General features: G+C 37.0%; 1 protein-coding gene across 1 annotated transcript; it reads right to left on the bottom strand.

Moving 5' to 3' along the window:
• Positions 1-1,153: 1,153 nt before the first annotated feature.
• tmem41ab (transmembrane protein 41ab) lies at positions 1,154-12,679 on the bottom strand. The gene is made up of 5 exons (XM_052126071.1): positions 12,390-12,679; positions 6,522-6,672; positions 5,963-6,124; positions 3,793-3,931; positions 1,154-3,288 (listed from the first exon to the last, which is right to left on the bottom strand). Exons 1-5 carry the CDS (start codon positions 12,548-12,550, stop codon positions 3,059-3,061), a joined length of 843 nt encoding a protein of 280 aa, XP_051982031.1. The 5' UTR covers positions 12,551-12,679; the 3' UTR covers positions 1,154-3,058.
• Between the last annotated feature and the right edge of the window lie 15,122 nt (positions 12,680-27,801).

Raw genomic sequence — 27,801 nt, forward strand, 5'->3', positions numbered from 1 at the left:
TAAAAATCAACAATTTGCTATACAGTTTTCAAAGCAGGTACCATTTTCTAAACACACCCTGGTGCATTCAAGAACTCTGACATCCAATAATTGACAGACTCTCGAGGAAAGGAAATCCTGAAGACATGGATGTTGTCACAGGATGATGTACATTTGTCTGTGTCTGGAGATTTTCATTTATTGGCTAAAACATTTTAAACCATTAGTTTGGTTCTTGAAAAGATAAGGCAGGCTTTATTCATTATTTTTCTTAATGTTCAATTAAAAGACCAAAACCAACAATGTGTTAGTCCATCTCTCAATCCATTCTGACTTCTGTGTCTCTGCTCCATTTGTAGAAAAGTTTTGATGTTTTCCACAATGCCATAAACACAAAAATCTGTGATTTGTTAATTCACATGAACCTTTATTTAACTGACCAAATTATTTTCAATAGTTTTACTGACCAGTGTAATTATATATTGTTAATATAAAGACATTTAGAATTTTTAGGTCATTAAAATCTATTACATAAATGAATGTTTTTTGTTTTTGGTCACCTATACTCTACAAATATACAGGACATCGAAGAAGATGACATCCAGAGAGACCTGCAGAAATCCACAATGGGCGTTTATGTCATCAATAAGGAGGGTGGAGAAATTGGAGCACATGATGACATTGGCATTTATGTTGAAGGAGAAATCATTCTGGACAACACTGGATCTGTAGCCCAAGCATGTGCAGTGATGCTGGGAGTCATCTATGTACTGAACATGGCTTACCCCAAAGAGCTGAAATACTCCTATGAATTCATTCAAAAAGTGCTCTTGAAAATGGATGGAGAAAGGCTTTCCCCCAAAGTCCTTGGACTAAAGAACAAAATCATTGCTGGACTGTAGGATTTCTTCAGCCGCTCTTGTGAACGCCGCTAATCTCACACAAGTTCCTCAGTGTTTGATGTCTTCCAGCTATTCTGGTTCATTTGTTTTGTTAATGGATGATACTAGGGCATTTTGTTATAAGAAAGCAATTTGAAAAGTGGTGACTACTGAGTTGCATTACTGCCAATATTGTTTGGGAGATTACTCCCAAAGAGTTACATACTCTTGTTTTCGAGTGCAAAAATCTATCTCTTGGATCAGAAAAATAAAGTTAGAGTTGAAAATACTGGGTTTGCTTTATTTGCCTGAATATTCATGAAAGATAAGAGAAAAAACAAAACTTGGATTAAAATTAATTTTAGTATGTAGAAATTAAACTATTAAATTGATCTGGTTGCACATAATTCATTTTAGTGTACTGAACATAAAAAAAAATTAGTAAATTCTACTCAAAATAGTTTAGCTAAAATTATGAATATAATTAATCTGAAATTACTGAAAGCGATTAATACACTCAACTTATAAAATATATCTAGATTTAGATAAATGTATTTCGTGCAACCCCTTGACATAATAAAATTAAGCAAAGTCAACATAACATTTTTTTCAGTGTTTGAAAAGTATTGCACGCCAGTCATACAACTACATAGCAATGATTTCTAATGCATACTCATTAATAAACTTATATATAACCCCTTAAAAAAGGAACTTAAATGCAAAGTGATTATACATTATTACATTTAGGACATTTATCACATGATATCTTAAAGTTTTACATTCAGACCCTTTATTACATTTGGCCCAAAAGTAACAACATTTCCCATTAATTACATTTAGGACCAAAAGTTAAGATATTTAGACCATTTTTACATTTAGGGCCTTTATTACATTTAGCACCTTTATTACTTTTTGGACCAAAAGTTATTACATTTATGGCCTTTTTGCATTTAGGGAAAATTATTACATTATGGCCCTCAACAAAGATAGTTATGAAATTCTACAAAGAAATAACAAAAACAAATGTCAAGTTTTTATGACATATTGTTAAGTGATGCATTCTTGACAGCCATTGCCAACCTAACAGTGGGTTGCCTGATCTTTACACAGGTTTAAATTTCAAATTTGTAAAGATCAGGCAACCCAGTTGTCCTCTAGGAGAGATTTATTCTTAGTGCCATTTTACACTGTAAATAAAAATAAAGGTGATTAATACTGTCTCACTGTCAAATACAGGTAATTGGCAATTTTTGTTTTTGTAGCTAGAGATGAATGTGCAGATACATATTTTTCATGTGTGTAATCCCTGAATGTGAATGTACTTAGTGCAACTTCAGAAGACTTGGACTTTCATGTAAATGATCAGTGCACACATTTGATACTGCATGGTTAAGATTATAAGGCTTAAAACACTTTGAAAAACCACTTATAAGGCCTTTTAAAAGGATTAGAAGGCACCTGCGAATGCACTATATACTAATAATAAAAATATTATAATCTCATGTCTTACACATAAGACAGACATTCACAAATACCTAAATATTTTTGAAGTACAGCTCTTAAGCAGCCACAGACAATTTAAAACATTTTTGGAAAAATTATAATAATATAATACTAGTGCTTTTTAAAATATACTGTATGTGTAAACATACCCGAAAGTGCCGGATACGCACACAACACATAAAAAAATAAAACACATTAATACCAGAGACTTGCTTGCAAAGACATTTACAGACCCAACAAATAGACAAAGCCTTGCAAAAACACATGGTCACTAAAAAGCACTTGGCAACATAAAAAAAACTATTTTTACGCCAAACTATCTTTGCATCAATAAGAACTTAAAGCTGTTCATAACAAAGATATCAAATTCCTGTTTGCTACAAAATGAGGCAGTGTCCAGTGGTGTACATGTAATCAATAATCCAAGTGTATACTCTTTTTAAGACTTTAATTTCTCTTTGACACTTTATCTTCATTAGGCATCCGCAAACTCTTATTTTGTATTTCTGTCCCTCAATATTTAAGATTAAGATCATTTCGTCCAGCAGACTAGATCCAAACCAAATATGGATTTCAGTTCCATTCTCCTACTGGCCTATCGCCACTTCATTACAACCAAAACCTCAAGACATGGATCCAGACCTATGGTTAGTCCCATATCAATAGGCTGCAGTCCTGTTCTGTCTGTCTTTGGGTTATCTGGTCTTGCGATCATTTCGGACCATTTGATGTCCATTAGATTCCATGCCATCAAGTTTGAGGTGGGACTGACTATAGCGGCGGATTAGAGCACCAGGGATTAGAGCGACACATGCGATCAGCAGAAGCTGAAGCAGAGTCCCCCATGAAAAGATGTCATCCAAAGAGCGAATCTCAGACAAGATGGCTCCCGTCCGGACACAGATAAAATTGTAAGGGATTAGACCTGGGGAGCATTAACAAAATTCAGAATCATGATGTTATTAAGAAGAAATACATTTTTATCTTAATTATTTCAAGGTATGAATTGAGTTTGGTCCACAGAATTGTTCTAATTGACAACCATTAGAAAGATTCATATTACAGTGAACACCCACCACACAGAAAACAAACAGGGGTGAATTCATTTTTGTGCATGTTATTTCAGTGCCAACTGCAATCCAGTTTAACTTGGCACTAAATGTCATTGTCATTCTTTTCAAGCAAATTGTGGTCAGCCAAATGTTTATGTTTTTTTGTGTGTGTTTGTACCGTTTCCTGATTTGCATAATTATTTTAGTATCGGTGAATAAACAACATACTAGTACTATGTTCAACTATACTGTTTGCCAATACTAGTATTGGCAAATAGTATGGGCAAATAAACAACGCTATCAATGGGTACAATACCCCACCAATCCCCAAACCCCCCTTTAACCTCATTCATAATTGTAATGTAATGAAAGCTCACCGATGAGAATGGAGAAGAAGAATATGGGGATGGGGATGTTGAGGATTGGGGAGGTGATATTCAAAAACCAGTTAGGTGTCATGGGAAAGAACCGCAGAAAAAGCAAAAAGAAAAACAAAGTTCTCTTGTTCTGTTCCACCTAAGAGAGAGACAGAGATTATATCATCATGTGTTCATGCATCACTTTTCAACTCCAACTCTGTGAGGCATAAGTTCTATGGACAGCTCATGTAAATACCAACTACTGTCTGTTACTGATCATGTAGAGAATATGGGAAATATTTTGAGAAATGAAATTGTTTTCATGTCTTGACATGTTTATTTCCAACTAGGGATGTGCACCAAGTAATCGACTAACCGATTGCTCGTTCAGCAAATCAACTATTAAAAATACTACTTGAAAATCGCAAATTGATTTTTCTTTGCATATTGCAAATTACACTGTACTTTCCCTCTAAATATCTCACCAAATCTCGCTCATTAATGCATTGAGAATTGGGTCACACTTTATATCAGTGGCCTTAACTACTATGTTTTTAAATTCAAGACATACAAGACTATGTATTTACTGTGTAACTACATGTTCTGCAAAATGCCCACATTTGCTGACAGTTTAGGAGTAAGGGTACGGTTAAGGGTAAACTTAACACTAACAAAAAATATCATTAAATGCAAGTACTAAATCTAATTACAATGCAACAATATGTATGTACATAATAAGTAAATTGAATCAAATGATTAAGTACATAGTAGTTAAGACCACCTAATATAAAGTGCGTCAAAGAATTGTAATGAAATTATAAAAAATTAATTATTATTTAATTAATGAATATTATTATAATTATTAGGGGTCAAGCCCTGAAAGAGCGAAGAGCTCCAACAGGTCAAATTTTCACTCATGTTTACACAAATAACTTTTGAACTGTAAGTCTGTAAGGGACACTTGGATGACACTTTGGCCATTTGGTGGTGCTATATATATATATATATATATATATATATATATATATATATATATATATATATATATATATATATATATATATATATATATATATATATATATATTTGTTGTTTAGAATTGTTTCACAAACAAATGTGAAAGTACCAAATTTATAAACAATACCAAAGAGGAATTAAGGCTGTTGCATTTGCTGGGTCATTGTGAATTATGGATGCCCTGTAGTAAACAATGGCTAAATGTGCTTGCTTGAAATATTTCAATAAATTTTAAACTTGTTTTCAATTAAGTTACTGTCATGTTAATAATCAAAACTTTTTTTTTGTTTAAATTGGATTAAACTAAATATTACATAGATGTTTATAAAGGTTTTGCATATAACTTTATGGATGTAAAAACTAATTTTTCATTTTTTTCCAAAAAATCCTACTTTTTCCAATGTTGCACTTAATACCCTCTGCACAACCTTGAGTAAACACTCTTTATCAATGTACTAATAGCCAAAAGAGTATTGTTGCTTGCAGCTATATTTCTTCTTCTTCTTATTATTATTATTATTATCAAATTTTCCAAAAGTTTGAATTTAGCTAATTTAGAAACTTCTAAGTAACGTTTGTGAATAAAACTAAATATAAATTTAATGTATGTGTCATACCTGTTATTTTTTACTTATTATAATTTACAAGTAATCGATAACTCTTTTTTTGTGGGTTAGAGACTCAACAATAAAAGTACTGAATAATTCCCATCCCCATTTCCAAACAGTCCAAAATTTAAACTGATTTGACAAGCCACGTTCAAAGCTGTTAATCCTGTACCTGCATATTATGCAGTATACTAATGCACTAATTTGCTATGTTGCTTGGCAACTGAAAAAAGCCAACAGTTAGGATAATAAACTAAATTAATTGGTGGAAAATTTGTTTATTCAGATAATTAGTAATAATAAATACAATTCTATTAAATATCAGTGTCTTTTATCAGCACTGATGCTGCTGTTTTAAACAAGCATTAGGCCTGCCAAATCCATGCATTACAGTGATTTTTAACAAATTAAACATGTATATATTTGTATAAATTTACTTGCCCACATAGATATCTAAAAGCACTGTCACACATATTCAACTTACTCATACTCTCACTAATTTTGAAAGAGCTAAATAATGGGAAATCCCCCCATCATGTGCTAAACACACAGAGGTGACCCACCTTTTTCTGCAGCATGGCCACTTTCTCAGGGAAGAGCCTGACGATGTGGCGTTTGCCAAATGTGCGAGACAGTAGATAGCAGTTGGTGGAGCCCACAGTGGTCAAAGTGCAGGCAATAAGGAGCCCATGCCATGGCCCAAACAATGCCCCGGCCAGCATGTTCTAAACATGACAAGAAAGATAGTAAAACATCTTTTATCAGATCAAGTAGATCAGGTATATATAATCATATATTGTATCTAAATAACTTATGTATACAGTATATAGTATATGGCATTTTCCCAAGAAAAGATACATGATGCTGTTTAGTGATAGAAATTGGTGACAATACTTTTAAAGTTCTAAATATGAGATGACTTATAGGTGTACATATAGAGCAAACCCTTTAACACAGTAGACCAGGGCTGTAACCACCGCAGACATTGGCGCTTCTCTAATATTAAGATTACTGGTCAATAATTATGGGGTTTTCAATGACAGATTCCAAAACTTTTACATTTGCTACCTCCAAAATTTTGAACAGCTTGTTATTTATTTGAAGTATCCATCTATTACTTACCAAAAAGGACGAGCCTGGGATGGCAAAGGATTGCTTGTAGAGGTAGGCACTGCAGTAGAGGATGAATATATAACCAGTGTGTTCTGTCTTATAGAACTTCAGCAAATCGGCTAGTTCCCTCAGCTCATCCAAGTCAGATGGGAACTTCAACCTAGAGAAAATGGAAGACACTGTGCAATCAGTAAAGCATTTAAATTACATTGAACACCTGCAAGATATTTTTCTTTATGGAAGTCAGCACTATGGAGAAATAGCAACGTTAGAGTGGATACTGTAGTTACTCTTCAGGTTATAACCAGAAATATAAACATATACATGAAACTAATGATTTGAAATAGCTTAATGCCGCCCTCTGGTGGGACTCTGGTACATCACTGCACCGGTAAGCTGTATCCATTCCACAAACATGTTTCAGCAATTCCTCACAACACAAAAATGATTTATGTAACTTTAAATGTTTTAAAATAAATATACTCAATAACAAATTTGAATAATTTTTTTGATGGGTGAAAGTGCAGCCTCGACATGGTGCACCATAAAAAAATTAAAAAATATATATTAAAATGACCACCAGGTTGTAGTGTGACCAGAAAACAATCTTCTTATTGGTATATTAAATGTCATCCCCTTAATTATTAACCCTTTTATTGCCATCTGGTATTCTCTCATCATTTACTCACCTTCATGCCATCCCAGATTTATATTACTTTCTTTCTTCTGCTGAACACAAACAAATATTTTTGGAAGAAAATCTCAGCTCTTTTGGCCAATACAATGCAAGTGAATATTGACCAAACCTTTGAGGCTCCAAAAACCACATAAAGCCAACAAAAAAGTAATCCATATTACTTCAGTGTTTTAATCCATGTCTTCTTTAGCGATCTAATCAATTTTGGGTGAGAATTGTCAAATATGTAACTACATTTTCACAGTACATCTTGCATCAAGCAGTCTTTAGTCACAATCATGATTTCAAGCGCAATTACAGTGCTTGACATATGCAAGAAAGCTAGATGGTGCTATAGGTACCGTAATCGAGCTTGAAATCATGATCGCCAAGGAGACACCTGATGTCAAGATTTATTGTGAAAATAAGATATACTTTGGTCTGTTCTCACCCAAAACCAATTAGATCTCTTCAGAATACCTGAATTAAAACACGGGAGACTATGGATTACTTTTATGCTGCCTTTATGTGCTTTTTGGAGTTTCAAAGTTTTGGTCACCATTCACTTGCATTGTGTGGACCTACAGAGTTGAGATATCCTTCTAAAAATCTTAATTTGTGTTCTGCAGAACAAAGAAAGTCATTCACATCTGGAAAGGCATGAGGGTGAATAAATGATGAGAGAATTTTCATTTTTGGGGTGAACTATCCGTTTAAGTTACTATTCAGAAGCAATTGATTTTTGACTCTCTCTCTCTCTCTCTCTCTCTCTCTCTCTCTCTCTCTCTCTCTCTCTCTCTCTCTCTCTCTCTCTCTCTCTCTCTCTCTCTCTCTCTCTTCCTGAAGTTCCATCAGATTAGTATCAGAGAGTTCATATCAGAAAAGTGTAAGACCAAATTCTAAACTGTTGATATTTTTTTTTTTTTTTAGAATTGATGGACAACTCTCCTACGGCTCTTTTACAAACTTAATATAAAATGAATGGGTGAAAAATCTGGACACAAGCCTGTCTGAAAGATGAGTAAGAAAGACAGTGAAATTTGCCATCAGGATGAGTGAAGGAATGAAACATGATACACCAAGTAGACGAAAATAGCCTCATACCCTCAGCTGTGTAAATGTGTTAGTGTGTGTTTGTGTGCTCGCATTTGATTGGATGACTGGCTGTTGAAAACCCTCCTGTATCCAAACACTCTACAACTCACATGATCATCAACAAACATGTGGATGTACTAAAGACTAAGATTTTCATTGCATGGTCAAAGGTCTCTTACTAGCTGAGGAATCACATCTTGTCCAGCCCTGGCTAATCTTAGCTTCTTAATGCTGTCCAGGTGGTAATTTCGGCATCCGATGGGGCAGTATTCCACACCCATGTGCCAAAGCAGAGGTTTAATTTCACTTGCGTAATTCAAAAGTGTGACAAACATAAACATGTGATATGTTTAATGCTGAGAGCACACTGAGTGCAGCCCCACAAGTGCAACACAATGAGAGCCTTTAGTATAGGAGGTTGATCAGACAATGATGTATCGGTGTCAACAAAACAAAACTCTTAATAAGAATGTTACAAAACTGTCTATAAGGTTAGTCATGTTCAATGTGTTACTGTCTTTAAACAGCTGATGTTTATAGCTTTAGTGATACAACACACAAGTTCACACACATCACCCCCAAAGAGTGCTGAGCTATTTACACCATTGAAGAGTACACAAGGTACAGCTGTCTCAGCCATCACTGCAGAACAACATGGTAAAAACGTAATCACTTGCTCATGGACTTTCTCCCAAGGAACAGAAGTGTGAGCTAATCTACCAATGAACCAAGTCATGCAGATCACAAGACAGTAAGAAAAGGTCAGATCTTCAAACGAAATGTGATGATGGTGGGCATAAATCAGATCCATTACTTGATATGAAAATTCAGCCTAATTTCCGCTGCTTTTGTTATTGTAAATATCTGGATGAATTCAGAAAGTGAGTCAAGCATAATATGAGGCTTTGGAGACCTCTCTTCTCCCTCTTCTTTTCTTTTTATGTATTCTCAAACTTTATTTTAACCTCTTTTCCACTGACATGCTAAACATACATGCAGCATTCCATAAACCTTATTATGTATTCTCTTTCTCTCCCTCTCCTCTATATTGCACAGCTCAGCATATACAGGGGTTTTCAAGACACTCCAGAAGGAAGTTGTCTGATCTCATATCTGTCACTTCATGCCCTCTGTCTGACCCCAATCCTGGGATGTGTCTAGTAATGCTGAGTTGCACTCAGATTTGGTCTCCAAATCTCATAGCAGTCAAGTTTATAGAGAGTTTAATATATTTAGAGATTCTCTAAAAAAAAGCACACAACACTATTGCAGAATAGATACACATATTTTAAAGCTCACACGCACACACTGTGAAACCTAATAAGTTAGCAAAACTCTAAGAAATTGAGGCACTCAGTTCAATCAGTTAATAAACTTCCAAGTTTAAGTTCACAGAACTTTCAGATTTTGATTTTGTGCTACACATGCATGTTAATTGCCCATAAATTGAAATGTTGAGTGAGCTAACTCATACATTTTGATGGCACATAATTTTAAATATAACTATTTGGCTGAACTTAAATTACCATGTAAGTCAACTAAATATGTCAAGTAGAGGGAATCTGCCTTGTTAGCTAGTACAAGCTAGCACATTGAATTCTAGCATGCTGAATACATGCTAATTGAAAACATTCTGTTTCTCAATATAACTTCTTTTTACGTTTTGTGGACGTGTTTGTTGAACCTACATATCACAGCACATCTCAAAACTCTCAAAACTAGCATAGATGCAATTTACATGCCCAAGTCTTCTGAGTTCCCTCTTTCAAGGTAGTCAAGACTGATTTTCACAAGAACGCAAAAACGAGAACGTGTTTTTAGGATTGAGAAACACTGACTATGCTATAATTTGCATATGTAATTGCTCAAAAAGTAAAGTAATCTACTGTAGAACAATCTAAAAATGTACCTGTCCTCCACCTAAGCTTAATATTCACTATAATGGTAACCCCCCAAAACTTTAACATAATAGAAACTCTTCTAAATAACATAAGAATACATTTAACACTAAAAAGTCTTCCCTTTAAATGAATCTTGCGCAAATTTTAAAATGATCAATCACTTAATTTTAACATTGACTCTCCCCATCGAGAGCCATGAAAATCATGCTGGGAAATAGAAATCCCCTGCCCAGTTTTAGTTAAATTTAAGTTCCTGCTGTAAATTTAAAGACAAGTTCATTAAACTCAAAAAAAATACAAAAAATAAAACAATTCAGGTTACTTAAATAGTGACAGTTTTGTGAATGCAAAAGAAAGTGAATGTTCTAAATACTCATCAAGGTTAATTTATTTGAACTAATTTGTATGATAAAAGTTTTCCCTACTCAAGGTGCACGCACACACACACACACACACACACACACACACACACACACACACACACACACACACACACACACACACACATGTTGTGTTTCCATGTTTTATGGGGACTTTCCATAGACATAATGGTTTTTATACTGTACAAACTTTATATTCTATCCCCTAAACCTAACCATACCCCTAAACCTTACCCTCACAAAAAACTTTCTGCATTTTTACATTTTCAAAAAACATAATTTAGTATGATTTATAAGCTGTTTTCCTCATGGGGACTGACAAAATGTCCCCACAAAGTCAAAAATTTCGGGTTTTACTATCCTTATGGGGACATTTGGTACCCACAAAGTGATAAATACACGCTCACACACACACGCACACAATCTGAGAACCAGTTCCACAATAAGAACTGTCCATGATGATGTGAGAGCTGAGATGACAGATAAAATCATCTAGGAGGGGGGATTTTGATGTGGGTTGCCTGCGAGCATCATGAAGAGTATAATATGATCTGGGCACTTCCCACATTGGACACAGGGCTAGTCACACAGTATAAAGTAACGCTGATGAAGAGAGAATGCAGGGCAGACAAGAGCGGAATGTTTTCTGGAATTCCTACACTGATATTTGCTACATTCTGAGAATAATTGCCAAAGTTCCTCGCTCTGAACAAATCTCTTTCTCTGTTTTTCTTTCTCTACCTCACATCACTCTCTCAGAATTTGAGATGAGGGTGTCTATATAATAATAAATAGACCAATATTGAGTCAAACAGACATGCAAGCAAATATAGAATAGTGTTAAAATACTGAAGATAGAGAAAATTAATAAAATAGAAAGAGGGAGAGGGTTGCTCCACACAGTTAAAAGAAAGCACTGTGTCACAAATTGACTAAAACCGAATGATATACTGTATATCTAATCTCCATCCAGTTTACTACTGTTATGTGCTACAGTCATACATACTGTACATGGGACTCAAATCAAGTCTGTTCCATATTGTTGTTTATACAAAGAAACACTTAGGTGAAGAATTTAAACAAACTAATAACAAACTAAATATTTTTTATTTAAGGTAATAAATGTATAACTGTACATTTGTCATACAACTGTCTGTATATCCACTGTAGAATATGACTTGAATTGGAGGGATCTTTCTCTGAACTCTTCATCTCTCTTGTTGGTAGATGACCTGTTGATGTGTGTTGATCGAACATTGCTGTCACACATCTGATTAAACCTATCACCATTATGTTTTCATTAAAATTTTAGTGTAATTTTAACTAATAATAACTTAATTAAAGATTTATTGTGTTTATTTAACTGAAACTCTTAGATTGTTTATATAATTCATTATATCATGTATTCCACTGTCAAATGTTTATACCTGGGTAATTGACAAATAAGGTTGTCCAAGGTAATAAAAATGACACTTCTTAAAATCTTAAAACACGTTTCAAGTTTGTAGAAATGTAATCTTGGCGTCTATCTTGGTTTCATAATACAAATAATAATAAATAAATAAATAAATAAATAAATAAATAAAATACTGCATGGAAATGTAAATAAATGAATACATAAAATAATTCAGCATGTATGTGTTTTAAATAACATGCTAGATCCACATATGAAACTGCATCACGTCACTGACCCTGAATAAAAAAGTGTTTTATTGGAACAGTTTAATGGACAGTTGTGTTTTGTTTGGCAGAAAACTATAGAGTTGAAGTAGTAACTGCTTACAATATAAACGTCCAAATATAAGACGAACTAGTGAAATATTACCTGTGTTTTTCCTCCTTCAGCTCATCGACTGTGTCTTCACTTGTGTGTTCAGGTTCAGTGTCGTCACAGTGTCGCGGACCCGGCGGCAGGAACGCAGTCAACAGATACAAGTATAAAGTTGCCGCGGCCACCACGGCAATTAAACCCCAAATTGAGCGCATAGTCCCGGGCTAGATCTATCTGAAAAAATGTATGCACTTACTGCTACACCTGTTAAATAGCAAATCCTCTCGGTGGGCAGTTTATACATGTTACGTCTCCAGCCCTTAGACATACGTGGACCTACTGTAATGCCACCATGTGAGTCAGTGAAGCCCCTCATGAGGGTGGACCTATCTGTCATATGAGACCCCCAAAATATGAACCCATAGCCAGTGGACACTGGGAACAGTTTTGTGAAGCTTTGAAAAACACCAACTTTATATATTATTAAACCCTATTTAAAGTATATTAATTTATATTATATTTTTGTGATGGTTAGGAATGGTGTCTGAGTATTAGTGGTTATCTGATCTTTTTGTTAGTAATATTTTACATATAAATATAAATTATAGTAACATAATTAAAAAAGTATTGAACTAGTAACGATCGTATAAGACTGAATATATATCCAGTGTGTGTGTGTGTGTGTGTGTGTGTGTGTGTGTGTATGTATGTATATACACTCACCTAAAGGATTATTAGGAACACCATACTAATACTGTGTTTGACCCACTTTCGCCTTCAGAACTGCCTTAATTCTACGTGGCATTGATTCAACAAGGTGCTGAAAGCATTCTTTAGAAATGTTGGCCCATATTGATAGGATAGCATCTTGCAGTTGATGGAGATTTGTGGGATGCACATCCAGGGCACGAAGCTCCCGTTCCACCACATCCCAAAGATGCTCTATTGGGTTGAGATCTGGTGATTGTGGGGGCCATTTTAGTACAGTGAACTCATTGTCATGTTCAAGAAACCAATTTGAAATGATTCGAGCTTTGTGACATGGTGCATAATCCTGCTGGAAGTAGCCATCAGAGGATGGGTACACGGTGGCCATAAAGGGATGGACATGGTCAGAAACAATTCTCAGGTAGGCCGTGGCATTTAAACGATGCCCAATTGGCACTAAGGGGCCTAAAGTGTGCCAAGAAAACATCCCCCACACCATTACACCACCACCACCAGCCTGCACAGTGGTAACAAGGCATGATGGATCCATGTTCTCATTCTTTTTACGCCAAATTCTGACTCTACCATCTGAATGTCTCAACAGAAATCGAGACTCATCAGACCAGGCAACATTTTTCCAGTCTTCAACTGTCCAATTTTGGTGAGCTCTTGCAAATTGTAGCCTCTTTTTCCTATTTGTAGTGGAGATGAGTGGTACCCGGTGGGGTCTTCTGCTGTTGTAGCCCATCCGCCTCAAGGTTGTGCATGTTGTGGCTTCACAAATGCTTTGCTGCATACCTCGGTTGTAACGAGTGGTTATTTCAGGCAAAGTTGCTCTTCTATCAGCTTGAATCAGTCGGCCCATTCTCCTCTGACCTCTAGCATCAACAAGGCATTTTCGCCCACAGGACTGCCGCATACTGGATGTTTTTCCCTTTTCACACCATTCTTTGTAAACCCTAGAAATGGTTGTGCGTGAAAATCCCAGTAACTGAGCAGATTGTGAAATACTCAGACCGGCCCGTCTGGCACCAACAACCATGACACGCTCAAAATTGCTTAAATCACCTTTCTTTCCCATTCTGACATTCAGTTTGGAGTTCAGGAGATTGTCTTGACCAGGACCACACCCCTAAATGCATTGAAGCAACTGCCATGTGATTGGTTGATTAGATAATTGCATTAATGAGAAATTGAACAGGTGTTCCTAATAATCCTTTAGGTGAGTGTATATATATATATATATATATATACAGTACTGTGCAAAGGTCTAAGGTATACATAAGATGTTTCACAAAAACATTTGTCTTAAGATGGTTATTTATATCTTCAGCTTTAGTGTGTCAATGGGAAATATAAATTTTTTCCTCCCAAAATTTCCTTTTGTAAATAGAACAGAATAGAAGAACTGGGATCCTTGCAACAGATGGCATGGCAATGGATGCCCAAACCTGCATAAATAATAAATAAATAAATGTAATAATAAAAAAATAAATAAAGGAATAAATGTCTTGATAAAACAAATATATTTAGTTTTTAATTTAATTTATTCCTGAATTTATTATTGTATGAATTTATTCCTTTATTATTTTCTATATTTATTTGTAACTTTATTTTTATTCTTTTTAACTTTTAATTATTTATTCATTTATTTTGCATAATTTTTATTTATTTATGTATTAATTTATTTTTTACATTTATTTATTCCCACATATATTTATTTCCATATTTAAATATTCCCATATATATTTATTTATTTATACATGTATTTATTTTTACTTTTCTGTGTGCAACATGTAAATGAGGGAGGCGGTCCTTGCGGAGCTCCAGTGCATCATTGGTTGAGAGCTCAATAGTACTTATCGGAAGCAGATGGACGTCCCACCTTAGCACGCTGTGACTCGCACAGATTTAGAATATGCAGGGTACGTTTTGCAGAGAGTTTAACAATCCAGGATGTGCTTCGACATTCATACCGGCCTACAGCTCTCCTAAAACATCAATAAGCACCTCTACTCTAAATGAAACAGTCATTTGATGCGTGGTTATCGACTTAATTTGCAAGTTGCGCAACTCTCTAGATGTGAAGCCTCAGCTATAGAAAAGCATAAGGTTAAATCATATCATTTATGAAACTTGCTCATTTTGTGGATTTGTTGAAGAAACAGCTCCCCATTTATTTTGTGATTGTAGTATAACCAATAAATCTTGGATTGACTGAAGCTCTTGTGTTTTTAGCCCCACGAATAGCTTTAGTTTAAACAATACGTAACGTCACATCAAAACAAGTCAAGAGTAATCGTGCACACACTTCAATCTACAATAAGCCAATGGTGAGTAGGACACGCCCACATCATTATCAAGCGATAGAAATGTAAGAATAAATACAAAAATAAATAAATGTGGGAATATTTAAATATAGAAATAAATACATGTGGGAATAAATAATAATAAAAATAAATGAATGCATAAATAAATTATAATAAAAAAAACGAATAAAAAAAGTTTTAAAGAATAAAAATAAAAAGAGAAAATAATAAATAAAAAGAGAAAATAATAAATAAAAAAAGGAAAAAGAAGTCATACAAAAAAATAAATTCAGGAATACATTTCATTAAAAACGAATTATATTTGTTTTATTAAGACATTTATTCCTTTATTTATTTTCTTATTATTACATTTATTTATTTATGTATTTATTTATTATTTTTGCATGTTTTGTCCTCCATACATTGAACATTGTGTCAGTCTGGGATTACATGAGGAATAGAATAGAACTGTGGCGAATTCTCCAAGAAGCTTGGAACATCCTTTCTGCCAACAACCAAGAAAAACTGTCCAAGTGTACATAGGAGAATTGATGCTGTTTTGAAGGCAAAGATGGTAACACCAAATATTGATTTAGCTTTTTATATATATATATATATATATATATATATATATATATATATATATATATACACTCAGCCACAACATTAAAACCACCTGCCTAATATTGTGTAGGCCCCCTTTGTGCCGCCAAACAGCGCCGACTCGCATCTCAGATTAGCATTCTGAGATGATATTCTTCTCACTACAATTGTACAGAGCGGTTATATATATATTAGTTGCTGTCAGTCGATTAAAAATATTTATTGTGATTAAGCACATATTTTGAAAGTGCTGAAATTGGACACTATAACTTATTTTCTTGTCAAAATGCATATATTTTCATCTTAGGAAAGAAAAAAACAATATGTAACAATATAATGCTTTATTAACGTTTTCACAAGAAACACAATAAAATATTTAGTTATATATGTGCCACAATTCAGTGCATGCAAGATTTTTGCACGCACAAAAATGTACTGCGCATACAGGATGATATTTTGAGTGCAATAAAAGGTATTAGTAAAAAAGGTAAATACTCAGCTTACAAAAGCAATGTATCTTCTTGCGAATATGAATTAATTTTGAGCAAACAAAAATCAATTTTGTGCTTAAATAAAGTTCATCTGAATGTGAATTTGCACAGATTTCTGAAATGTATGTATCTCCACTATTTTTTGCGTGTGCAAGATCTCACTCACTCTCTCCTATTATCCACTCTGTGTGCACTCATAGCTTTGATCAATAGCTTGCTCAACAAGTTTACAGCATTATAATGTGCCAGAATTTCAGCCAACCAGAGATGAGGTGGTACATATTGATTGGCTGGCTTGATCACAGATCAAACTGCAAATCAAAACATGAGGAAGAGGAGAAGGGGATAGTTTGTTTAAAAGTAGTTTAAAAATTGTACAATTTGAGTAACTTGATTACATTTTAAGTGCTGTAACTGTACTTTTACTGCGCTATTTTCCCACCATCTCTGTTCGCTACTTCTCTGTCCTGGTTTTATTTTTATCTACATGATTATTAACATGATTGGCTAGGGAGAGTCTCGTGACTCCCCATCAAATCAAATCCCACACTTGAACAGCAGCTGCAGATTTGGCGCCATCTGTTCAAGCACAGTTCACCTTAACATCACAGCCACATCTAAAAGGGTTTTTCGCAGTGAAAAAGGCCAATTTCTTAATTGTGTCATGTGAGTTTAACTTGCTCAAGACAAATATCAGCATTTATCCTGCCTTGAAGAAACAAATCGAGGTAAATTAAATTTTTCTTTTTACTAGATTCTGTGTGTCTATAAAGTAGCCTGTAAATTATCTATCTATCACTGAGATTATTGGGTTGATGTGAGAGATTAAGATCACCTTAATCAATAGGGCTGGGCGATAAAACAATCTTAATGTTTATTTGAAAAAAAGAGAGATGTCCGTGATATGGATTATAAACTTTTGAGTAGTTTTCTATATTTAGCCTATGTTCAGCATCTAGAACAGGGGTGTTCATTACATTGATCGCGATAGCAAGAAATCCAATGGTTGGTGATCTTAATAAAATATAAAAGATTGTCTTTTTATTTTCTGACGTCTTTAGCTGTGTTGTTTGATTGACAGGCGGCTGCTGGCTAATGTTTGACCGCTAATGTGATCAAATACACGTTATATTTCGGCAAATGCCCATCTTGATGAGAAATTAATGTAAACGCAGTCGGTTTGGTCTGATAAAAATCATATTAACATCAAAATGTTGCACTTGAAGTGTATATGTAACCAAATTGAGCACTGTCTAGTAGGCTATGTCATATAAAGACTATTAATCAAACAACAATAACAAGAAAACGAGAAAACCACTCATTACTTTTGGCTGAGTAACTTGAGTAGCTTTAAAAGCATTAATCTAATAGAATAAAACAGTGACATTTTTAATAACAATATTTTTTTAATAATACCGACCCCTGATGTAGAGAGTGTTAATTTGTATAATAAATTACTAGGAAATTAGAGATGATAAAATAATTTATAATTATGCTTAGCATTTATCATGTTTTTTCTAATGCCTGATAGAAAAGTATCAACCATTGTAGAGCAATACTTAAGGCAGAACATTCCACCAGTCACAAATTTCAGAAAATTGTGCATCATGCATTAGAATGAGAACTATTTCTGGGCTTAAAAGATACAAGAACTAAATCAATATTGAACATTGTATCTCAAAAAGAAGACAATGTGGCCCCCATGTGCTACTTAAAGAAACAGTTCACTAAAAAATTAAAATTCTCTTATTTACTCACCCCATGCCATCTGTCTATGACTTTCTGTCTTCAGACCACAAATTAAGATAATTAAAATAATATATCAGCTCTGTAGGCCCATACAATACAAGTGAATGGATGCCAACATTTTGACGCTCCACAAAGCTCATAAATGCAGCATAAAATTAATCCATATGACTCCAGTGGTTAAATCCATGACTTCTGAAGTGATATGATAGATGTGGGGGAGAAAAATATAAATATTTAAATACATTTTTGCTATAAATTCTTCACCCTGCCCAATAGATGGCGATATGCATGAAGAATGTGAATCACCAAAACCAAATGAAGAATGTGAAAGTGGAGACTGACTGAGCAGGGAGGAGAATTAATAGTTTGTACAATGGGTTTTCATAGTGGATCCCTGCACTGGACAGCGTCGACACGTCAAAATTGACGATTTCATGGATGAATTATCAACGCACTCTAACTCTTCTTACTAAGGAAAGTTATGTTTCTTACCTTGCCGTTTTTTGCCGTGAATGCGATGGGAACCGGTGTCGATTGCTGATGCAATTTTCTCTTCCGCATTTTAGCTGGTGCGTGAGCATTTGTCACCTCACGCTCAACGCAAAGTTTTGGCTGCTTGTTTGCTCGGAGTGGTTTGGCTTCGCACTCAAACTTGCTTGAAGGGCACAAACTCAATCAGCTGTTTCCCGTTTCTGTGGATTGCCCTGGGCACATCGCTACAGACCAACAATGCATGCCATGTACCTCCTGCTTCGCACTGTTCTCTTACTATTGACTTTTAATAATATTACCGTATACTGTTTCATTTGACCAAGTCCATGACGACATAAATGGCTTATATCCTGAACTTTCCTATACTGCACTTATGCATTTTTCGTGCACTGCGTTATACCAGCCAGTTATTAAATATAATTTATTTTTTTGTAATATATATGTTTGTGCTTTTAGTGAAACTGTCATGGAAAGCTTTGATGTTTTAATATCAACTGGCCAACCTCATAATCTTGATTCTCACAGTTCTAAAGCTGTTAGATTAAAATGTCGTCTTTTAATAATTTTACTTCTTTTGATGTCAGGTAACATTAAGCCAAATCCTGGGCCTGCACCCCCATGTATTAATTTACCTACTCCATCTGATTTCAAAGAACGGAATGGTCTTGGCTTCCTCCACATGAATGTTAGAAGTCTTGTGCCAAAAATGGACCTAGTCAGGGTTTGGGTGTCTACTTCAGACCCTGATGTTTTGGTTTTATCTGAGACTTGGTTGAAGAAATTTGTTTCTGATTCTTCTATCCATATTACTGTTTATAATTTATTTCGTAGTGATCGTCAAAGTAAGGGCGGTGGTGTTGCCATTTACATTAAAACCAGGTTTAATTGCAGAGTAACTAAATCTATCTCCCGTCCTAAAATATTTGAGTTTTTGTCTATTGATATTTCTTTCTCTGCCACATCACTCCTTACTGTCATTGCCTGCTATAAGCCTCCTTCTGCTGCTAAGGAGGCCTTCAATTTTCTGGCTGATGAATTAGTTGAATTACGGGATTGGGAAATTGTGCTTATGGGAGATCTGATCTGGGACTGGCTCTCTGCTAATTCCAACTGCCTGAAAAATATCTGTAATGAGCTAAATCTTACCCAGATTGTTTCCTCCCCTATATCTGGAAAATTCCCAGATATGTCAACATTGATAGATCTAATACTCACAAACACTCCACAGAAATCTGCAAATCTGACTTCTACCTTAAATCAATGTCCTTAAACCTAAATAATCCATCCAAATTTTGGAAGACGATTAAATCCCTTGAAATACCTCCCAGTGACTTTGCTATTCCTAAGCATATAGTTAAAGACACTCAACAGATCTCAAACAAGAATGATATTGTTAATGCTTTCAATGACCATTTCATTAAGGCAGGGCACATATTTGAACAATCATACCCTGAAGAAGTCTCACACAGACATTTTTCTTCACCTATCCAACATAACTCACCTGCTTCTCATGTCAGTGAGGGATTCAACTTTAAACCCATTCCCTCTTCTACAGTGCTTAAGGCTCTTAAGGAAATTGACACTAGGAAATCAGCCGGTCCCGATGGCCTAGACCCAGCTTTACTGAAACTATTGGCACATATTATAGTGGAACCTATTACATACATTTTTAATTTGTCCCTGTCTTCAAATGAATTACCAGATGTTTGGAAATCAGCCCATGTGCTGCCCCTGTTGAAAGGGGGGGACTCCTCCATTCTCGATAATTACCACCCAATTTCTAAACTGTCTTTACATAAATACCATTGCCTCTGTAACAGATAATGGCAAAATACACCTCTATGCAGACGACACAGTACTATATTGTTCCGCCCCTACCCTAGCTCAAGCTTATCATTCATTACAGCAATCTTTTAATTTATTACAGGCCATCTTATTTGATTTTAGATTGGTTTTAAACACTGGTAAAACTAAGGCGATGCAGTTCACAAAGTCTCGTACAGTACCCGCATCAACTGCCCTAGCCATTTCCACACTGGATGGGAAGTGTGTTGAAAATGTTTCATCTTATAAATATCTTGGTCTGTGGATTGATGAAAAGCTAACTTTTAAAGTTCATATTGATAAATTAGTGAGAAAGCTGAGAGTAAATCATGGTTTTTATTTTAGAAATAAATCCTGTTTTACTCTCCAAGCTAGGAGGAATTTGATCAGTGCCACTTTCTTATCAGTCTTGGAATATGGGGATGTTATTTATATGCATGCTGCCTCTACCACGCTGCATACACTCGACACAGTTTACCATGGTGCATTACGGTTTATTACTAATGCCAAGTCACGCACTCATCACTGTCGTCTTTATGAGGCGACTGGTTTTAGCTCTTTAGGTCTCTGTAGATGGTTTCATTGGCATATTTTTATTTATAAAGTCATTAATGGTAAGTTACCCAGTTATCTTACTAGTTTGTTGACCTGGAATCATTCCATTTACAATCTCCGCTCCGTTAACATTCTGGCTCTAAATATCCCACGTATAACAACTGAATTTGGTAAGACTGCTTTTAGTTATGCTGCCCCTTGTTGTTGGAATTTCCTCCAAAAAGTATTGAAGCTTTCTGTTTTTATCTCACTTGAACATTTTAAACAGTTACTTAAATGTTCCAAATTTGAACAATGCACATGTTTTCAATGACCCCTTTATGTCATTCTTAAATTGTTTTACATGTACTGTAAATCTGTTTTTTTTTTTTGTGTTTGTTACTGTGATTCTTTGAAATTTGTGCAATTGTTGCCCCAGGGCTCCTTTATAAAAGAGATTTGACTATCTCAATGGGACATCACCTGGTAAAATAAAGGATAAATAAAATTAAAATAAAATAACAAATAGTAAAAATGTACTTAAATATTTATCTGCTTCTCAACCAACCTATCATATCTCTTCGGAAGACATGGATTTAACCACTGGAGTCACATTAATTACGCTACTTTTATGCTGACTTATGTGATTTTTGGAGCTTCAAAATTTTTATTTTTTACCACAACCTTTATGGCAAAAATGATTAATGTGCAGAAACGGAAGAAAAGGAAAAGAGGCCAATTATGTCTCCTGTCATAGCTTCGGGTAAATTAAATGTGAAGTATATTGAACATCAGTATATGAGACTGTAAAAAGTAAAAAAATAGAAAGAACTCCTTAGAATTGCACAATCCCAGGCTACTAAAAATTTACATTACAGTAAATTAAGCCTTACAGTATTCATGGTATGTCTGTAATTCTCGGAGAGCACACAAAGCAGAGAGTGTGAGTGAGTTCAAGCAAAAAATGTATTAATCTTTGCAAGATACATTGCTTTACAAAACTGAGCTCAAGCGTGTACAAAATAACATTTGTGTGCTCAAAAAATAATTTTGCACACTTAAAATACAATTTTGCGCATGCAGAATATAACTCCATACTAAAACAGCACCAATTCAAGTAACATTAAATGCTTCCCAAAGTGTAAGTGAGAGGTTGACTAATTGAAAGAAATGGAAGTGGACCGTAGTTCTAGCGGGAAGACCAGCAGGTGTACATCATCACATCATTAGCTGGGTAACTCCTAGCCAATCGCACGTAAGCCAATGCTTTATAAGTCCGCTCACAATCTATCACATTGCTGTTTCGGTGTGCTAATACTGCAACCTCCACCTCCCCACCACCACCAGTTGAGCCCTGTCCCGCAGGGGGGTAGGCTCCTCGCCCCTGCCTCCTATCTCTGGCAGGACATGACGGTTCCGGGTACAACTCCCTCGGACTGCCGGACGGGGCCTACGCCAAAGAGAGAGGCATCACCTCCCATTTTACATCTATCAGATAATGGCATCTCAAACTTCACTCAAGCCTGCGTGTCTTCCTAATAGAACTAGTTTTCCCATAAGTTGCATATTCATTGCAATGGGAATTAAATCTCTTAAACTTTCATCCTCCGCAATAATACAGCAATCTTGAAGCTTAGACTCTTTTATTTACTGAAATAAAAACCTCTGCAGCTCTGCAATAGGAGCGTATTTAGACAGTACCGATAGAAATGTCCTTCAAGTGGACTCGGAATATTGTAATTATGAGATCCGAGCACATGAATACCCCAGCAAAGTTGGAAGTTCAAGTGGGAAACTCGATATTCTATATCAGGGGTGCCCACCACTGATCTATATATATATAACCCTATCTATCTATCTATATATATATATATATATATATATATTCCCTCATCAGGAATTCCCAGCATGAGGGGGTTTTTCCTTATTAATTCCGCATATGGCTCTGTGCTTAAGGCAAATGAAGAAGGAGATAATGAATCTCCCTGTCGAGTGCCACGTTCCAGTGGAAAGAAATTGGAGCAATGCCCATTTACTCTGACTTTAGTTTAGGGTTTTTATAAAATATGCATATCCAGTTAATAAATGTGTCATTGAAGCCCATATATCTAAGAGTCTGCTGGAGGAAAGTCCAGTCAACCCTATCAAATGCCTTCTCTGCATCTAAGCTTAGAAGCATTGAAGGGGTATTCCTCTTGGCTGTGATAGATTGCAAGTTTAAAGCCCTCATGACATTGTCCACGCCTTGTCGATTATTAATAAAATGAATCCCAGTTCGTTCATCATTTCCTGCAGTGTATTGTACTTTCTAGATACTGAGCCCAATTCTGCAGGTATCCATATTTTGTCTCAGGACACAGTTGAAATCACCTCCTATTAACACAACCCCTACTCCTGTGCCTGCTAATAAAGTTGCTATGGCTTTAAAAAAGCCAGGACAGTCTTCGTTTGGGGCATATAGATTGAGCAGTGTTACTCTTGTGCCACTAATATCCCCCTTTACCATGACATATCTACCATCTTTATCTTTAACTGTTTCTGTATGATTGAAGTATACTGATTTATTAACAAGGATGGCCACTCCCCATTTTTTCCCCTTTTCAAAAGAGGAGCTGAATACCTGGTCCACCCATTCTCTTTTAAGCTTTAAATGCTCTTTTTCAGACAGATGGGTTTCTTGGATCATTGCTATAGAACAATGTAATTTTTTAAGTTGGCTAAATATTTTTTTCCTCTTGATTGGATTGCCTAAGCCCTTAACATTATAGCTGATGCAGTTTAGACTATTCATACCAGTTCTATGGACATGTTTGGAGCCTATCCTTATGCCTGCTTATATCACTCCTTCTTGACATTTACACAAATCTGTCAACAAAGCTCTACCAGTAACCATACTAACACTTTCAAGGTGACTGTAACAATTCAAACACAAAATAAAACATCTAACTATATGAACAATACACTTCCACATACCCAAATCGTTTGCTGTAGGCCTACAGAAAAATAAAAGAAAGGCCTCTAAGCTAAGCAAACCACATCCCGGTGTATCCTGGGCAGAGGATGGTGACAGTTCCTCCGTGGGATTCACACAAAGTGTCTTGGCTGCTGTCGTCCAGCTTGTGGAGCGGTTGCTGCTCATTGTGCGTATTCACTCACAGTTCAGCTGAGTTCCGTCCATTGAAGAAAAGAAGGAAAAAATAGTAATCCTAATGAAAAATCAGGAGAAAAAATGATTGCCTTTGACGCTGCTCTTATTCAAAGAGGGCAGCAAGATCCGCCGGAGGCAACACTCCCGCTGCATCATCCCCCTTCTCTCACCTACTACATTCCACCTGTAGCGGGACATCTCGCCCTCCATTTGTGCTCTTCTGTCGACTTTTGGATGTATGTTGTACTCCACCAGGGCTGGAAGACCCTCTGTGAGAGTGTGGTAGGTCTGTTCCCCTGTTTTCATGTTCAGTTGTGCTGGATAAAGGCATTTGGCTTTAATGTTCTTCTCCTTTAGTTGTTTGATGACCTCTCTCACTTGTGTTCTCTTCCTCTGCAATTCTAGAGAGTAATCGTGGTCGAAGGATATTTGCTCGTCTTTGTATATTAGTTTTTGGCTCCATGCTTGTCGAAGGATCTTGTCTTTGACTGCGTAGTCCACAAATCTGACTACTAAAGACCGGGGTGTAGCCTTGGGATCTTTAGGTTTGGACGCTGTTGAGCAGTGTGCTCTCTATTTGCATACTCACATCAGGCATTGGTGTAAGAACAGATTGAATCAGCTCCTTGACAAATGTCTGTACATTTTTTTCCTTGCTACCCTCAGGCACCCGATAGATCCTCAGATTGTTATGTCTTGCTCTGTTCTGTAAATCTTCACATCTGGCTGTTAGGTCCATCTCTCAGCGGAGCAGATAACGTATAGCTCTCCCGTACCTTCTCCTGTTGTCTTCAGCAGCACTTATACAATCTTCCACCTCCATAGTTCTTTTCTCTAACTTTGTCATTTCACCTTTCAGTTCATCCATTGAAGTTTCCAGCTTCTCGAGGGATAATTTGGTCTGATTATGTCCTTCCCGGATTTCTGACCTTAGCTTTTCCAGCTCATCTAGTATTTTGGATTCTGGGCTAGCGCTATCGTTGTTAGCATGTTGATTTGATTTCAAATTATCATTCTTCTCTTTCGACGCATCCTGTTTAGTCACAGGTCTGTTTCTAGAAGATGTTGCCATTGTCAATTCGTGCTGTAGAGCAGAGTTTTAATTAGTTTGTTAGGTTATTTAGTAATTGATTGGACGGAGCTCAACTTCTAGGTCGCTGCTTACAGCATGGCGTCACCGGAAGTCCCATATTTAGTCCTTTCAAATGGAAGACATTTATACATATAAATGATGCAATCCAAACTGCATTTGAACAGCAGTGAAACACTTTCTTATGATGTTTTACATTCATATGAGCAGACAGAGAATTAAGTTTGGAGCAGAAGAAATAGAAATAAACTTTGTTTAAATTGTGAGCTTTATGCTAAGCTAAAATGCTATTATAGCCATTTTACATGCACATGTGTAAAGGTTCCAACAAGAAGCAAGCGGGAAACGGGTTGGCAGTCCAGGTAAATCAGCTTTTATTCAAGCGTTCAGCTTCATAAACTAAGAGCAGGCTTTTCAGCTTCACGCAACACTAAACAGGTTTTCAGATACAGACGTGGCTTTTCAGATTCACACAACTATCTCTTTCTGTTCCATAATGTTGCATAGTCCTCCAGGGCAAATACAAAATGGTATCTGTGTGCTGACCGTTCTAATGGCTTGACAAGGTCTATTCCAATTCTTTCGAAGGGGGCCTCGATTAACGGTAATGGGTGCAATGGCGCTCTTGGAGTGGCCGGTGTATTCACCAGCTGACATTCACGGCATGCCGCATACCATCTGCGTACATTCCTGTGAATGCTCGGCCAATAAAAGTGGGCCATTAAATAGTGTAGTGTTTTCTCCAGTCTTATGTGACCCGCCATAGGATTGTGGTGAGCCACCTGGAAAAGTGTTTCCTCGATAATAGCTGGGTTGTATTTTCATGGGTTTGTGTGTCCTGTGTCACTCGATACAACTGGCCCCTAGTAATTGAAAAGTATGGGTATGTGAGGGTGACGTCCGGCTGGAGCTGCTGGCCATCAATTACTCTGAATTTGTCAAAGCGTGCCAAAGGGTTTCGTCACGCAACTGCTCTAGAGGGAAGTCCCCCTCAGGGAATTCCCAGAGGGCGGGAATACCAGAGGATTCCCCTCCTGCATCATTCTGACACTGAGCAGACGCGGATGGCCCCGGCTCTGCCTCCCCCAGGCCAATTTGTTCCCAAAATCAGCGGATGGGTGAGGCGGGAATTAACCGCGGCCTCCACTCTATGTTTTACTATCTGAAATTGAATAATGGTGGTCACTACCAGGTATTTGCAATCATCCGCATGCACACACCTCACCAACACCTTGTGATTTGTTCCCAAAGACCCATCATGAACCAAGCTGTGGTAGATCAAGGTTTGATTGAAACCTGAATTAACCAGAGCTTGGTATGTATGCCCCTTAATCCTTACTGGTATGCAATACATCCCAGCTCGATCGGGGGTGGCCTGTGGCGTGTCGGGGACCCGGCTCCACGTCCCCACATCCATTACCGTACACGGGTCCTGGACATATCCTGGCTTCCCGCAACTCCAACAGATGGGCCCAGTCTCCCTGGCTGCACCCATGGTGACGGAGACATCACCCTGGGAGGGATGATGTAGAGAGGTAGGGGAGGGGGTCGCCGCATAGTGCAGCCTGCGGAAGCTTGATGCCAGTTTGGGTAAATACACTGGTCGAGAGGGTGGAGAGGGATGGGCAGAAAGGGGAGTAGAAGAGAGAGGGAGAGAGAGAGAAAGAGAGAGAAAGAGAGAGAGAGACTTGGACTGCTTGCCTGCTTTGGGGTAGGCCGCCATGTGGGCTTCGGCCAGCTGGAATGCGTCATCCACCAACATGGGCCAATGGAACCGGACCAATTCCACAGTCTTCTTGGGCAGATGAATGGTCAGCTGCTCCAGCACCATCAGCTCTATTATGTCCTCCACAGTGCGCCCTTTCCCGGCTAGATCCCATTTTTGGCAGGCATCCCAGAGCTGCTGGGAAAATGCAAATTGGCGGCCGAATTCACTCAGCTTAATGGAGCGGAACCGCTGGCGATGTTGTTTGAGGGTGTGGCCATCCCGTTGCAGGACAGCTGTCTTCAGTTTTGCATAGTCCAGGTGGTCCACAGCTGGCAGTTTTTGCGCCGCGAGTTGGGCCTCCCAGGAAATCTGCGGTAGCAAGTGCAGGGCTCACTGGGATTGAGGCCGGAGGCGGATTGCTCAAAGATGCCCAGGAATGCCTCTGGGTTGTCCTGAGGGCCCATCTTCGTCAGGAGGAGATGCGGCTTCATCACTACTTCCGGGGTCGCAGCGGAGGATCCGCCAGGAGCTAACCAGCTCCGTAGAGCCTGCCGATCCTCGGCCTGGGCCCAGAGAAGCTCCTGGAAATGATGATCCTGGGTGAGCAGGGCTTGGTGGTGGGTCTCCTGGGTGCTAGCCATATGACTTCGCCCAGCGGTGAGGTGTCCATGGCGTTGTCCAGGGTTGCGGCACCAGTGTAAAGATTCCAACAGGAAGGAAGTGGGAAGCGGATTGGCAGTCCAGGTTAATCAGCTTTTATTCAAGTGTTCAGCTTCATAGACAAAGAGAAGGCTTTTCAGCTTCACACAG

Source organism: Xyrauchen texanus, chromosome 5, assembly GCF_025860055.1.
Source record: "Xyrauchen texanus isolate HMW12.3.18 chromosome 5, RBS_HiC_50CHRs, whole genome shotgun sequence".
NCBI classification, from domain to species: Eukaryota; Metazoa; Chordata; class Actinopteri; order Cypriniformes; family Catostomidae; genus Xyrauchen; species Xyrauchen texanus.

What these genes read in the sequence shown, in the direction of transcription:
- tmem41ab (XM_052126071.1), bottom strand. Translation starts at nt 12,550, where the DNA reads ATGCGCTCAATTTGGGGTTTAATTGCCGTGGTGGCCGCGGCAACTTTA. An exon ending in CTGAAGGAGGAAAAACACAG is followed by an intron (nt 6,673 to 12,389) that starts GTAATATTTCAC and finishes CATTTTCTCTAG; the next exon opens with GTTGAAGTTCCCATCTGACT. An exon ending in TGGCCATGCTGCAGAAAAAG is followed by an intron (nt 3,932 to 5,962) that starts GTGGGTCACCTC and finishes TCTCTCTCTTAG; the next exon opens with GTGGAACAGAACAAGAGAAC.